This window comes from Galleria mellonella, unplaced genomic scaffold, assembly GCF_026898425.1.
Source record: "Galleria mellonella isolate WM207_F2 unplaced genomic scaffold, CSIRO_AGI_GalMel_v1 utg32, whole genome shotgun sequence".
In the NCBI taxonomy this organism is placed as follows: Eukaryota; Metazoa; Arthropoda; class Insecta; order Lepidoptera; family Pyralidae; genus Galleria; species Galleria mellonella.
Genome location: NW_026442075.1, coordinates 8,153,241 through 8,169,347, shown reverse-complemented (window position 1 = coordinate 8,169,347; position 16,107 = coordinate 8,153,241). Strand labels below are relative to the sequence as shown.

General features: G+C 29.8%; 2 protein-coding genes across 5 annotated transcripts; one reads left to right on the top strand and one right to left on the bottom strand.

Annotated features, from left to right (window-relative positions):
- Positions 1-812: 812 nt before the first annotated feature.
- Positions 813-6,323, bottom strand: LOC113510692 (cyclin-dependent kinase 7). Its single transcript, XM_026894194.3, has 7 exons — positions 5,991-6,323; positions 4,580-4,748; positions 4,094-4,228; positions 3,285-3,450; positions 2,589-2,766; positions 1,545-1,717; positions 813-1,209 (listed from the first exon to the last, which is right to left on the bottom strand). The coding sequence occupies exons 1-7, from the start codon at positions 6,042-6,044 to the stop codon at positions 1,068-1,070; spliced, it is 1,017 nt and encodes a 338-aa protein (XP_026749995.2). The 5' UTR covers positions 6,045-6,323; the 3' UTR covers positions 813-1,067.
- A 4,132-nt stretch (positions 6,324-10,455) lies between these two features.
- LOC113510624 (DET1 homolog) lies at positions 10,456-15,909 on the top strand. Of its 4 annotated transcripts, none has more exons than XM_026894088.3 (6): positions 10,457-10,670; positions 10,970-11,396; positions 12,180-12,305; positions 12,713-12,936; positions 13,466-14,368; positions 15,427-15,909. In XM_026894088.3, the coding sequence occupies exons 2-6, from the start codon at positions 11,076-11,078 to the stop codon at positions 15,617-15,619; spliced, it is 1,767 nt and encodes a 588-aa protein (XP_026749889.1). In that variant the 5' UTR covers positions 10,457-10,670; positions 10,970-11,075; the 3' UTR covers positions 15,620-15,909. The 4 variants fall into 4 exon arrangements, with proteins under 4 accessions (XP_026749891.1, XP_026749889.1, XP_026749890.1 ...); XM_026894089.3 differs by having other exon boundaries at positions 10,457-10,674; XM_031907250.2 differs by lacking the exon at positions 10,457-10,670 and adding an exon at positions 10,725-10,787.
- The last annotated feature ends 198 nt before the right edge of the window (positions 15,910-16,107 follow it).

Sequence of the window (16,107 nt, the reverse complement as noted above, 5' to 3'; positions counted from 1 at the left end):
TCTGTTATTGCTCATGTCTATAGGTGACGGTTACCACTTTCCATCAGGTGGACCATTAGCTTTTTGCCATTCTAAGTTACATACAAAAAATCGTTTTGGCTATTGCTCGCATGAGAAATAACAAGACACCGGATATCGCAATTTCAGTCATCAATCATAGACAGTCCATAACATAAAATGTTATGGACTGTCTAGCGATAACGATTCTAACATTGGATTCGTTTACCCCTTGTCTAGTGGCCTGAAACTATGCATGTAATCAATCGATCGACGCTTTATGTAATAATTTGTATTAATATTATTTTCAGATTAGTAACACGAGTCTCTATTTCCAAGTGACAAAAGGTCGAATATAGTGTAATATTAAATACAACTTTTATGAGTGTCGTTGTGTTCATGATAACTGTGCCTTTGCTATTTAATTTATCAAGAGAGTAATGTATCTAATTCAAATATTTAGTCAAAATAATAAATGCTACCTCTTATAGAATTATTTTTACATTGTTTTCGCTTCCTAATCTTGTGCTATTGGTAATAATTTTAATTTTATTAATATTATCTAATAATAATATTGATATTAACAACTTGGTAATAGGTTTTTATAAATTCTGGTGCATAGAAAAATAAGCAAAGCCTGAGATAATATATTTCCTATTGTTATTATACTTTTGGATTGTTATTTAATTTCCTTTTTATTTCCATATGGTGTGTAGAAGTTCTAGCTCTCAATTATACAGTATTTAGTTTGTTAACAATAGTTGGTCTTGGCTAGTTTACTATTTATTTTAGTGAAAGCAATAAAAAAACTTATTGTTTTTAATTTATATTCTTTTAAATACAAAAATTAAGTCTTCCATAAATTTATAAAATTTTGTCCTCAAAGTCCTGCTTTATTGGATTATAATCTCCTTAGATTAGGAGAGAGAGATTATTAACAATCATCATAACTTAAATACTAGTACAACTTCATTATCATTTACATATAGATACTTATCTGATTTTCTTCACAAATTGCACTTTACATTGTTACTAGATTGTGGCAGTGTTTGAACATAATCTAGGAATATTTAGAACTGCAGTCTTTTTGCTCGCGAACCCCCATCCATATTTTCTAAAAGTTTTCTCTTAAGTGACGGTTTGTCTATTTCTATCTTGGATATACTGGATGGCATAGGAAGCTTCGGCCCAACTGTTGGCGCTGGTTTATTACTACAAAATAAAAATATGTTGGTTATATATAGTAGTTAAAATAAAGAAAAAAATCACTAATATTCTAAGAACAAAGTTGAAAATTTTACTACTATTTTGGAAAGACCTTTAATTGTGATAGGCAGACCAGTATGTAATTTGTCTTTGGCAATACATACTGTACATTTCAGTTTGTTGATTTATTTACAAAGTAAAAAAATATGACCCATGTATATGCTTTCAATCAATTCTATTTAGTAGTTCTTGTGGTTGAATAACAAATATTCAAAAATGTTTACTGTGACATTTATAACATTAGTAGGATTGCTCAATAAAAGGATAAAAAAGAGTTTTACCTAAAATAAGGCATCTGCAGAGCTTGAGTGCAATCGCACCTCTTGGGCGGATAGATGGCTAGCAGGCTCTCAAGCAGTTGCAACAAATCGTCCGATGCCGCACTGAATATGTGCCTCAGCTGTTGTGGTGGGAATGGCTTGAACTGCACGTAATCGGTCAAACACTTCATACCCTGATGAATAAAAATATAAGCACATTTTTTAAAAGGTAAGGTTTCATAGTCAATAGCAAAAATTTAACTCATATATCAATGTATACTGACATCCTCCTTAATCTTTGATCTATACATGCATTCTATAAAACCGAAATTATATAGCCCATCAACATAATTTAGGATTCTCCTAAATGATGATATAGTTGGTGGATTATTATTACTAGCTAGGCTGATAGCTGATATATTATACCAACGGCCGTATCGTGATTTTGAATATTTTATAATCTTCCTTAAGAAATATAAAAAGAGAACTATTAAATGTAAAAAGTTTTTCAAATCGGACTGGTAGTTCTAGAGGTCAGTGCTTTCCAACAAATAAATTCTTTCGCTTTATTATACTTATAATGATTTATGTGTGGGTTTTTCCACTACATATCCATCTCTCTTACCACAGACCCCGCAAATCAATTTCAGTTAAATTATTAATTATTGGCAAATGCTGCAATGTACATTATTTAGGTCGATTAATATTAATAATAGAATTGAGCATCTTATTTTTAAAATCAGTCAACAAAAACATCAAAAGCACAAGCATTCCGACACTCGTGAATGGGTGCTTCTAGTAAGAACTGGTTTGTTCAAGAATACTGTAATTGGCTGTAGTTCTAATCAATATGAAATTTGTGATAATCATTGTATCTATTCATATTTTTTGTAAACACAACATTTATTTGAAAAAAGAACCAACTAAGTTTCTTGCCTGTGCTTCTCAACTGAAATTACATTCCAAAGTGAGCGGTAGATTCATAAAAAAATTACTATTCAAAAATGTATGAATAAAATTAAGTTTACTTGAATAATTTTATATACTATTTATCTTTTAACTCACTGGCCAAATTTCTTCTGTAGGTGTTCCAAATACTTGGAAAATACGCGTAAGTTGGTCTAAATCAGATTCTCCAGGCAAGAATGGCACTCTCAGAAGTAGTTCGGCCAGTATACAACCTATGGCCCACATGTCCACTCCTGTGCCGTATTGTCGAGCTCCAAATAATAACTCCGGCGACCTGTGATAAATAATTTATTTGTTATTCGGGTAATAAGAATACAAGTCTTATACTCGTATTGTCTAAGGAGTTAAGTCTTCAAAACTATATGAAGTGTGAAAGTGTATAAAGAAAGAGAGGTATGTGTAAGGTTAAATACTTTCAGCCATTCTGTTTTGTCTCCTTTACAGTAAAGAATCCAATATGAAATTAGATAACATTAAATGATCATGATTGTACTTAACTTCGTTTTTAAAAATGGTATTTATCATAACTGAAAGTGAGTCTATAATTTTTTGATGGAATTAGTTTTCATAACAGTATTCACCATCAATAGAGAGTAGAAAAGTAAATGTGTCAATCTAGATGTGAACTTGGTAGCTACTAAACCATAATACTCAGTTTCATATTTTAAATAGCCTTTTATAGTTTTAAGAAAAAGCGCAATTTAAACATCTACATGTGTATACTTAGATATTAGATTATATATTTGGTTATCAACTTAATTACATGTACTTCTTTATTTGGATTTGTCTTACCTATACCATCTTGTTACAACTTGATGAGTGTTTATTCTGGTAGGAGATCCAAATGCCTTGGCAAGTCCAAAATCTCCAATTTTTAAGATTCCTTCTTTGTTTATGAGCAAATTGTTAGGCTTAAGATCTCTATGCAATATCCAGTTCTGATGTAAATATTCCAAACCTAAAAAAATTAAATCTAATTAAGAACAGTGAAATAGGTACTGGTTTTAAACATTGTTGCAAATAATATTATTATTCATAATTGTTATGTTCTGAGGTACTTTATTGGCTAAACCAATCATTACGTAGTATACATATATTATTTGGGACAGAGAAAGAGAAAGATTACTTTTTTATTTTAGTCAATATATATCATTCATGTTGCTGCAGTTTTGATAAGGATATCAGGCTAAATATTCACAAGGAGGTCCTATGGCAATAAGTTCATACAAATTCAAAGGAATTGTTTGGATTAATACCATCTGCTAAATTTGATCACTGTACAACCCTCCACAAGCTAAACTTTTATCCTGACCCCCTGGAGTGTTCTCTACCATGCATTTCTGTAAGCATTTTCTTCCATGCACAACCAAAGTATGAAACCGATTCTCAGCAGCAGAAATTTCCATACAGATACGATATTGAAACCTTCAAGAAAAGAGCGTATTCCTTCTCAAAAGTATGATTGACAAATTGGTTCCAAGTAGCTCTTATTGTTGTCGCTCCTATGTTATTTTCATTTAAATCATCAGCTGAGTTACATGAGTGGAGTTACCACCTTAAGGTAGAAAGTCTATACAAAATACTAATAATAAAAAACTTACCTTTTAACGTCATAATCATATATGCTTTAACATTAGCAGGTGTAAGTACAATATTATTATCCTTAACTATTATCTCTAAATCTGTGTCCATAAAATCAAATACCAAAGAGACATTTGATTTTTGTCCAAATACATCTGTAATACACAAAAGCAATTATTGAACTTTGAAAAAAATATTTAAATGTTTATCTAAGATTAAGCACATTATTTGTTTAATTTTCAGCGACTATAAAAAAATAGTAGTAGTACATAGTCATCAAAATTAGTTCAAACAGTATTAAACATGAAAAAGCAAAGTACAACTGGTGGTCTTATCAGTAGCAAACTTTTTTAGAGAATTTTTATAAAGATAAATTGGAGTGTGTGTTACTTTTGTGAGATTAAGGGATGATTTCAAATATTGCAGAGAAACACATGTGAGTAGGGCAGAATTGTATTTTATGATGAAATATGAGAGACCTATGTTCAGCAGTTATTAATAAATACCTAAAAGTCCAATTAGGTTAATATGTTGTAGTTCTTGTAACAATTTTATCTCCCTTAATGCAGTCCTATTGATGCCATCCTCAGCTTCTAGCCGTGAGCCTATTTTTATTTTCTTTACAGCTACTATTTTGTCAGTTTTTACATCTCTCGCTTTGTACACAGTGGCAAACTGAAATATAAATTATTATGATAAATATTTATTGTTTTTTTTAATGGATGATAAAGGAATGGTAAATGCAGATACCATTAGTACAAATGGGGATCTGTGCTAATGGTAGATGTTGGCCAGGGTACCAGTGGGTAAAGAAAAGTAGAAATGAAAGCAGGTCATCATCATTACAATAAACCAATTGTCATTGGAAAGAATTGACTAAGAATGAACCACTTTGCTTTTTATAGGGAACCAGACAGAGTATATGCTAGCAGTAGATCCATTAGCCCTAATTACTAACAATCCTTTTTCTTCTAATAAGCATCAATTGCCTTTTCAGCAATAATTATGTAGCTATAATTAAGTGCCATAATTTAAAATCACCTACCTATTTGGCTAATTCTTTATTGTTCCATTTGTAATGGAACAAAATTTGTATGAAAAAAATAGTATATCAGTGCGAAGTCAGGGCAGGTAGCTCATTTATTATAATTTTTAAAGTAAATTTTAAACTTTCATGCTGATTGATGTAATCCAAAAATCCGCAATAAAAACTAAGCCTTAAATTCTGATTATGAATTTAAAATAATTTCAAAATATCAACATGGATCATGCATACACCAATTCTAAAATATTTTAAAGTAACCACATTGATTTACATATGTTTTTGTTGAGAATACTAGTTTAGAAACTATTTATAACTTAAGCTAAGAATGAAGCATGAACAATCATAATGCAAATCTGACAAGATGGGTGAAAATGGTATGGTAACCCCGCCTGCGCTAACCGTATACACTGGCGGAGCACCATTGAAGGATGATAGATGAAAATGAAAACAGGCTAGTTAGCCCATCAGGAATTAACCGTAATAGTTTCCAGGGAGAACCGCGAGGAGGTTGACCTAGTTGGGTATATTGCTAGCAATGAGATTCTCAGTCTCCATTACTAACAATCCCTTTCCCCTCAATGCATACTATTAGCATAGGCCTAAGCAATATTCCATATTCATCCATTAGAAAAATATATTTTCCAGTAACAATCTCACAGTACACTGTATTATTGTTAGTCATCAGTATAACAATATTGTTGTATTACCTATAATACTTATTACCCCACGAAAGACTGCAGCTACTTGGGAATTTTCTCCATAGAAATCTCTTACATTTTGGGATAAAAAGGAGTCAGAATACTTGTATGTTTACCCCTTCAGAAAAATTACTACCGATTTGAATGCTTCAAAATTAAGTCTTTACTACATACCTGGCCTTCTCCAAGAAAGTCAATTTTTTCATATCGTACTAAAGGTTCATCCATATTATGAAATTCTATAAAATATAAAAGCAATAACACTAATATATAACCAAACGGGTTGTATATTTATTGTAAGTTTTCAATACTTGTAAAACATTGTTTCATTTTCATAACAGTAGAATAAGTATAATAGTATAATAGAATAAATTCTGTGAAAATAAATTTGTTCGAAATAAAACTGAAACCGATGAAGACAATTCAAAATTATTTTGAATTTGACACACAGCAAGGAATCATTTGACAATTTACGATTACCTACACCAGGCCTGCGACAGTTAGAACATCGTTGTTGGAATGACGAATTTCTATGATACTATGTTACCACAGATTTAAAAAATCCATGATGGCGGATCCAGGACATCTTTTTTTTTTTCTTTCTTTTCTTATGGCACGGCACAAAGTGCATCCGCCAAAAACAAAGTTTGGGAAACAGCATTTTAGGGAAGGAGTTTTGAACGAAGGAATTTAGGATAAGGATCAGAAAAGTTGAATGATGGATAATATAAGGAAAAGGACAGATATCTAAATAGAAATTACAATATATTTAACCTTAAATGAAATATAAAATGTCTGGTTACTTTTAAAACAAAAGTTAAGGACTTTTATTTGAGCAAGTTGTCATCTCCTTAATATGTTTATATGTCTGGTTAGCATACTTATTTCTTGCATATTTTTTGTCAACGTTTATATGCATGTATGTATATGTGTGTATATGTATGTATGTGTGTGTGTATGTATATGTATATGTATATGTATATGTATGTATATATGTATATGTATGTATATATATATGTATATATAGTAATGAGTAGGGATAATTTTTATATTATTATATGTATTACATCTCCCATATCTAGAACTAACAAAATTTTTTATCATGCCTCCTACCAAATTGTTTATAATTACTCCTCTCCATCCAAAGGTTGCCTGGAAGAGATCGCTCTTAGCGATAAGGTCGCCCATTGTTTTCTCATTGTGATTATTTCTTGTAATTATTTATATTTATAATAAGTTTACTATTGTATTCTTTTGGAGGAAACAATAAAGAGTATCTATCTATCTATCTTAAATATATATATATATATATATATATATATATATATATATATATATATATATATATTAATATTGTATCGTCCCAAACGGCGCTTCAATCGATATCTTCATCTATCTATGAAGCTTACATTATTATATATATATATATATATATATATATATATATTAATATTGGATATATATATATATATATATATATATATATATATATATATATATATATATATATATATATATATATATATATATATATATATATATTAATATATATATATGAAAAGTACATAAAATAAGATAATTTACAACTTAATATTATTGATAAGAATAAAAGATGAAATCAAATTATATACTTCTAAATTATCAAGAAACAATAATACTGGAACTGATGTAGGTAAGGGAATACGTAGGCAGGACATCTTGAATACAAATATATACAATTGTAATTGATATATCCATCATCTGCCATGACAGTCAAAGTTATGGTGCCATTAAAAAATAAACACTTTACTTTTATAAGTATTTTTATCTTAAAAAAAAAGGTTTATACCCTTTTTTTTTAAATAAAAATAACCAATATGTGTTTTGTTAAATTACATAGTAAAAAAAAAAATTAATTAATTTGTGTTTAGTGTGATATAATATAAAGAATAAACGACGTTTTAACTTTAATTTCAATAGATTTGAACAAGTGAGTAAATAATAATTATAATTAATATAGTTAAGTACAATTCAAGTTTACATGTATTAATGACCAGCCGCTCAGAGATTACATTTCTGACAGGTCGTGATCGAATGGGCGATATAACTTCGAACTGGCGTACAATTTACGGTAAAATTTTAAATAACTTTTATAATTATATTATATATTATTTATATATTATAAACATAATAACATTAAAAATTTAATAATTATGCCATCTTACAATAAACGATTAATTTTGGGCTACAATTCATAACAATTAATTAATTATTTAATATAAAATCAATAGTTTTTAAAAGTCTAACCACATCAAACAGCGCTGTTTCAAAGTTATGTCAACTGTTTGTTTTTGTAGTGATAAAACAACAAAGCAATTGTAATTGAATATTTTTGTAATCTTAATATAATTTGTCGGTCGGTATATTATTAAAAAAAAAGTTATGATTTTATAATATATAATGTACTTAATCCATATTTAATAAGGTTTATAATACGATACAGGTACGTCCAAACAAAACTTAAGAAAACAATTGTCGTGATGAATTAAAAAAAATGAAAAACTAATTACTTACTATTTTATATTTTTGATAAAAACTGGCAACTGGTATAAAATAGATGAGCTGACTCTAAAGTACGGTCATCGCGTTCTCCGAATTCTTCCATACCACTGCCAGTACAATGCCATATTTATTTATTTACTTATTTATGCATTAGTACAAATATGTGTACATGGCGGACTTATTGTTAAAAGCATTCTCTTCCAGTCAACTATAGGGAAATGTCAAAATACTCGAATGCGGTAATAGTAATATATTGATATACATACATACTAAAATTACTTATATAAACGAATAAATATATATAAATAACAAATATACTTACATATATATGACATACAGTATATTATACACAAAATTGAGAATAATATTAAGTACTTACTGCTAGGATAAAGTAAAAAAAATAAGCATGAACGTTTTTTTTTTGAAAGACGGTTTAGTCGGTAGTCTCGTAATAATATCCGGAAGACGCATCGTGTTCCAAAGTCGTAAAGAATGTAGGAGAAAAGAATTTGAAGCGAAACTAGTACGGTGAAAGGGAATATATAGTTGAAGAGTATTAGTAGAACGAGGGAGACTTTGTACAAAAGTTGTTTGCTTGGGTCCCTCTGTCCCATTTGTGTTTCAACCGTAAATTAGTTGTGTTTACATAGCTGTGTTTCGGTTTGAAGGGTGGGATATGGCGTGAATTTACAGGGTACAGAGGAATAACACCTAAGTCCTCAGGAATGGCAACGCATGGGTGGTATCATGGGCGAAACAGTATACTCTGTTATGTCCATGGTACTCCTTATGTCTATAGGCGACAGTTACCACTTTCCATCAGGTGGCCCCTTAACTTGTTAGTGATTCTAAGTTGTATAAAAGAAAACGAAGGTTACGATTGTGAGTTCTAAAAAGGTACTGGAATTTACTGCTTAAGTAATTAGGAGACTGGGGTTTTTGAAAAAGAGCTAATCTGGGTTCAAATTAAAGGTTTTGCAGCCCGTCATAATACTTCTCCATGTATGGCATAAAAAATATGAAGACGCTTTCAAAAGAAGCATGCGAAAAAGTCACAAGAGATGACTGGATGAAGGTGGTTGAAAAAACTGAAAAGATTATATTTGATGACTTTGACCGCGATATCCGTATAGATATTATGATTGACAATAATATGATAATACATGTTAGTGAAGATGACAGTAAGTCCGCAAGCAAATTGGAGTCCGATTACATTTTGATTTGATGTAGTCTTCATTTAAGGCTTAAAAATATGTATGTCCTAATATACATTTTCCAATAAATACAGCATTCTCATTTTCTTTCCTTTTCTTACATTCGGAAATTACGATTCAATTTAATTCATTCATCAACAATTTTATTAACATTGTATTGAAAATATAATTCCTATAAAAAATATCAAAATATATATTAAATTGAATAACTATGCATATAATGAATGCAATAAATAACGTTACTAATCATTATTAATGTTTTTTATGGTATATCATTAGTCAGAAACGCAATCTCTGAGCGGCCAGATTTTATTTACTTAATTTGTATTATTTCTATAGTATTGTTACTTTTGAAGGGTTATATGCATTTAAATTTTAGTTCTTGGTTTCGTTGATATGAGGGCGGTGTCAACTCTTATATCGTAGTGATTTCTTGCTCTATAATCTATACAGATAATTTATGATTTATCTGAATAAGTTTGACTTAGATAGAGAAGTAGGCGTGAAGTGATCGTCCATAAATAATTGTTAATTGTTAAAAAATATTTTACCTAGAGAACAAATCAAACGATTAATTGTTAAATTATAAGAATTATATTCTTTATATTCAAGTGGATCAAGAATGGTATCTAATCTTCTTTATAAGACCTATATATATATTACGTTCCTTTACTTTTTTAGAAATTCTTTTAACTCTAAGAACAAGGAAATACATAGAAAGAATGATAAAATAAAAGAATAAATCATATGGTTGCCTCTTTTCTTTTTATTTAAATATAAATAGCAAAAAGAGAGCGAAAGATGTATATCAGTTAGCATTGTTCCCAATTTATAGTCAAATCTAAGAACAAGGAATTTTTAGTCAAATTTCCCTATTATTATTATTGTGTCTCTAATCCTAACTCTAATCTGTGTTATTATTTACAAAGAAAAGAGAAATTTTTAAAAATTATATTTATTCAATGGGTAATGAGTTGTTGGAGGAATTATAATTTCACAATAGAGTAAAAGATAGTATTAATAAATATATTTATGGCAAAAATTAAACATTTGCTTCAAAAAGGAGATGTTAGGAAAGGTGTTTATAAAAGACAACCACGTAGGTAAATGAATAGATTTTGTAAAAAAAATCGTAGTGATTACTTGCTCAATGGGAGAGAAATGATTGTGTTTAGTTTCTATCTAGTCTAAAGAGATAAACGGAGTATATAATTGGGTATAAGAAATTAATGACCACTTATCGAAGTCAACTTTAGTAATGCTTAAATTTAAACAGGCTTAAAAATAGTAATAGTTGTAACTATGAATTACTGTGTATTTAATATTTTGGTATTTCCGATAAAAATACAACGTGCAACTATTCGTTCTTTAGTAAACAAATTATTGTATCTTTTTCAGCCCTTCTGATGGAGTATAATATACTATGATATAGTTAATCTCTTATACAATCTTAATAATATTAATGTTTAAGAAAAAAGGAAAGCTTTTAAAATTATAAATAAATATGGCATCAACTAGTAGACAGAGCAATGTATATTATGATGATATTCCTCCTGGATTTCTTAAAGAAGATGAATTTATATGTACAGAACGCATAGTTCCAAGAAAGATAAAACCCCAGAATATAGTTGTTAGATTAATGGAGAGAGAGATCTATGGCTCACGAAAACCTGGTTCACACTTTCATGTTGTCCGAGAATTTTATCAGAATGTCTTCCCTAACTTAACCATAGTAAATGTTGAAAAACCACCATGTTTCCTAAGGAAATTCAGTCCAGATGGTAAACACTTCATAGCATTCTCAGCAGATCAAACTTCATTAGAGGTAATAGCTAAAGTACATTTTTTAGGTTGTTCCATAGGCATCACAGCTTTATGTCCTATCACATTTTGTATGCTATTATATGTTAGAGGACTACATTATTACATATCCTCCTTACTAATTTTGTCATTATTGAGAAAGTGAGGTTGTTACCTTATGACACCTTAACCAATCACTGTGAAATTTGGTATACAGTAGATATAGTATAATCGAGATTATTATCTGGACATATTCCTTGTGGCTCTAATTACCAATTTAGAAATGTTATTATGTATTATTTGAGTAAGTAGGTATTATGTAATTCATTATCTTTATAGCATTTAATGTTTTTATATTGTATTGTTTAAACTCTAAATGATGTATGTAAAGCCTTTTACATAAAAAAATATTAAAATTTAATTACATATTGTTTGATTTAATTGTTAAATAGATTATCCAGATTTTCTGTTGCATGAAATGCCCCTAGTTTTTTTTATTCTGATATTCGGAAACAGATGAAGTTGTGGGTAGAAGCTAGTAGTAATATATATTGCATTGTACTGTGTAACAAATATTGCACACCAACTTGAGAAAGATAACTAGATTTGGCTTTTATATATTAATTTCTATCACTCATATATATTATATTACATAATTTCATGTGAATGTAAGTGACAGAGATGATATTTAAAATGTCATGAAAGTCATGATGTTCTTACAAAATATTGTCATCTGTATAAAAACACTGTTTTAAAAAGATTAACCATTTTTTTTTCACACAATATTATTATTGTCATCTAATTTCAGATATATGAATACAGAGGAGCTGCCGCTGCAGGAGATTTGGTTGCAAGGTATCCCTCAGACTTACTGAATGCAGATGCTGACATCCATTATACTATAAGAACACATATTTTTTATAGATTTTTCAAGGTAAATTTGCCAACTAACAATTTGAAGGAATGAATAAAATAAAAATTTCAAATAATGACACAAGCTTATGAAATGTACAGAAAAAAACCTTATAAATAGCAAAATAGAGAATGTATCAGTGGATCGCCTGATAATTAAAAGATAAAATTGATACATTCATATCCATCATGTCTGTCTCCCGTTAGGGTAGGTAGAAACAATGTAACGCGAAATGCTTAGATTCAAACACCTATAAAACTATTACTTTTATTTAATAAATTAGTAATTACTTATGATTGGAATATCCTAAATAATTAGTAATAATAGATGCAGCTTTATTGCGCACATAGTAATGTGGGGTAATAGTCAGTTTTAGCAGGTATGACTACACACTGCTAATTCTAATGTTAAATTCTTTCTGTTTACAGCCCAAATTTACAGTTAATGTATGTCAGCAAAGAGAAGCTCCAAGAGATGAACGAAATGTAAATCAAGTGCCATTCATGGAGCAACAGCTGAATCGGGAATGTAGTCTTTTCACTGAAGATGGCCGTTATGTAATAGTAGGGTCTGCTGCTCATATACCTGATGACCTTAGACCTCATTTCTATCATATACATAGTAACAATGAAGCTGTCACACCAACAATGAGGTATGAAAGTTTAGATTAAATTTTTATTAGTTAATGGTTAATTTATTTTATTTATTTATTTAAATAACTTTATTGAATAAAAGAAATTGTGGTACAAATGGCGAATTTAATGCTAGTAGCGTTCTCTACTAGTCAATCTTTGGAATGAACAGTGAATCATGGATGTGGTACTTCATTATTGGGATAGGTAAAGAAAATAACAATGTATTTATTTATTTATTCTTTATTGACCACATTAAAAAAGAAATGTCTGGTACAAAAGGCGGACTTAATACTTAATAACAATGTTCTCATTAAAATTAACTGTATTTACTACTTTATAAATGATGCAATAAAGTATGAATAAATAAATAAACATAATAAATATAAAAATGTTGATAATAATAGTCTAGTTACAATTTACAATAATCTGACCCAATTGTGATGTGCGATTAAAAAAAATTATCCAATTACAATCACAATCCTTACTAATGTAAAAGTGATTCATTTGCGCTTTTAACTAAAATTATCAAAAATGTTATTTTTGCAGATCAGCATTAGAAGACTACTCCCTTCATTTGGTAGACCTGCATCACGGTAAACTGTGTGATACCAAACATTTTCGAATCGATAAAATCTATCTCTCGCACAATCAAGGCATATACTTGTACAAGGAAGTGTTGGCCGTGCTGTCTGTACAACATCAAACGATACATCTTTTTCAAATTGTTGAAGGGATGTTAATAGAGATAAGGAAAATTGGAAGATTCTGTTATGACGACGATCCATTTATTGTAAGCTCAGTATACGCTCCACTTCTGAACGAGCGGCCTTTTCATGAGGAGACAATAAATAGTTTAAAGCATAGGCTTCTAGTTTTCCTATTTAAAAGAGCCAAAACCATTAGTGACGAGACAGGTGATCCACTTGAGTTGAGAAAGTTTTATAAATACTTTGATATGTTTCGGAGCCTCCGAATGTGGAAGATGCAGTTACTCGACGAAGATCATCTATTTATTAAATATGCCAGTGAAGAAGTAGTGACATTGAGAGTTGCCGAGCCAAATAGTCAATCATCCTTTTTTGTAATTTACAACATAAGTGGAAGCAAAATATTGGAGGTTTATGAAAACACTTCAGAGGGTTTGCTGCAGCTATTCGAGAATTACTGCGATTGTTTTAGAAATGCGAGGTTATGTGCCGACTCGCAGTTTACTTGTTCACCGTCTAATAATTTATATGCAAGATTGACACAACAAAGATTCAAGCAAACTATAGTGAGAGCTATTTATGGCGGCCGTACAGAGGCTACGAAACGGATACTAGCACAGTTGCCTATTAGCGCGCAGTCATACAGTGGCTCACCATACCTGGACTTGGGTCTTTTTAGTTATGATGACAAATGGGTATCTGTAATGGAAAGACCTAAAGCTTATGGAGAGTACCCTATTAGGTATGTTATTTCTCAATTTTCTTACAAATAAAATTAATAATGGAGTAGGTAGGTTTTTATGTAAATTATTATAAATTGGGAAACAAGTTAACAGCCCATGTGATGTATAGCGTTATGAATATCATAAAATACACTATGACACCAATGGTACTTTTCATGTATTCACACTAACAAGAAAGGAGAATATTTAATAAATGTCAGGCTGTAAAATTTATAAGATTTGTTTTCTTTATCATTTTTATAATCTTGCTTGCTCGTTAAATACCTAGCTATCGAAAGGATTTGAAGTTATATAATGGTCGAGAAATGATCAGCAGTGTCCCTTTTAAAACATGGCTATCTGCTGGTAAAATTCCCCTTTATGGGAGAGGCTTCTGTTTAGAAGTAGACAGTTAACGCATGATATGATCATGTTGATGATGATTATGAAGTGTTATAAGAGCGCTGCATTTTTATTAATTATTACTAATGTAATAAAATTGTTACTAGACGATGTCTATACATGGGATATATGTTAGAAAAATTTATATAAGGGCAATTCAATTGCCCTCATATCAATAATTTTTAGCAATTTTTTTTTATTAATCTGTATATTTATTTCGCCATCATGCAAAAATTACTACATCTAATTAGATGCGGTTTCACAGTTGTGTTTCTTATGGACAAATGTAATATGGTTTATTTTATCTTGATACGTCATCTAGAAGTGATTTATTTCGTTAATTTTCTATTTCTGAAATCCACGCGTACACAGTAGCCAGCGTAAAGCTACAAAACAAAAACACTACAAAGAAAATTACATTTGAAACTAACTTTACAGCTGCAATTGAATCGATTATCAAAATTAGAAATCATATATATATATTTGTAAAACATTGTGTGTTGGTAATTTCTTTATGCGGCCCGGTGTGTGTTGTATATTATTTGTGTTTAATAAATATATAGATATTCATGTCTATATAATTAAAGAAAAAAATTTTTACGTTTCAAATGTCATTCACTGTCTTTGCACTTATGCGAGCGATATGTATTTAAATTACTATTGGAATTTTTTCCAGATTCTACGCTCGAGATTCCGGCCTGCTAAAGTTTAAGATCTATGCGGGAGTACTTGGGCAGACGGTACCAGCGAGCGCACGCCGTCTAGTCGCCTTTACTTTTCATCCAACTGATCCCTTTGCCATCAGCGTACAACGAACAAATTCGGAATACATTGTGAACTTTCATATTAGGAATGCTGTGTTCAGCTGATGTTATATATCAAGCTGTTTTATCCACCTTCATTTATACATAGACTTACGAGCCATGAATTTCGAACCTTTGGTATAATTCTCTGACAAATGATTATGCTATCAATATAATCTGTGATGCAATTAAAATTTAAAAGTATTTTATGGTACATTATAATGACTACTTCTATTATAAAATCTGACGATTCGACAAAATTTCATTTGTCATGGTTACAAGCATATTACGTATGCGCAAATGTTAATTACTACAATGTAGTAGGAATATAAAATAAAACGTTGTATAAGCCGTTATTAATTTGTTTTATTTTCACGTAAAACGAGCAAACTAAACATAATACCTATTTGTTTGTATATGACGTTATTGCATTCAAACGATTAAAAAGGCGCATAGGTGCGTTATGGCAGCACTGACGTCTAATACGTAATTATAACAATAGTGGAAGCCTGTCTATAATAGCTTATGCTGAATAATGAAAGTATGCTGATTTG

What these genes read in the sequence shown, in the direction of transcription:
- LOC113510692 (XM_026894194.3), bottom strand. Translation starts at nt 6,044, where the DNA reads ATGGATGAACCTTTAGTACGATATGAAAAAATTGACTTTCTTGGAGAA. An exon ending in TAACCTAATTGGACTTTTAG is followed by an intron (nt 4,229 to 4,579) that starts GTATTTATTAAT and finishes TGTGTATTACAG; the next exon opens with ATGTATTTGGACAAAAATCA. An exon ending in GTTGTAACAAGATGGTATAG is followed by an intron (nt 2,767 to 3,284) that starts GTAAGACAAATC and finishes TATTTATCACAG; the next exon opens with GTCGCCGGAGTTATTATTTG.
- LOC113510624 (XM_026894088.3), top strand. Translation starts at nt 11,076, where the DNA reads ATGGCATCAACTAGTAGACAGAGCAATGTATATTATGATGATATTCCT. An exon ending in TTTTTTATAGATTTTTCAAG is followed by an intron (nt 12,306 to 12,712) that starts GTAAATTTGCCA and finishes TTCTGTTTACAG; the next exon opens with CCCAAATTTACAGTTAATGT. An exon ending in GCTGTCACACCAACAATGAG is followed by an intron (nt 12,937 to 13,465) that starts GTATGAAAGTTT and finishes TTATTTTTGCAG; the next exon opens with ATCAGCATTAGAAGACTACT.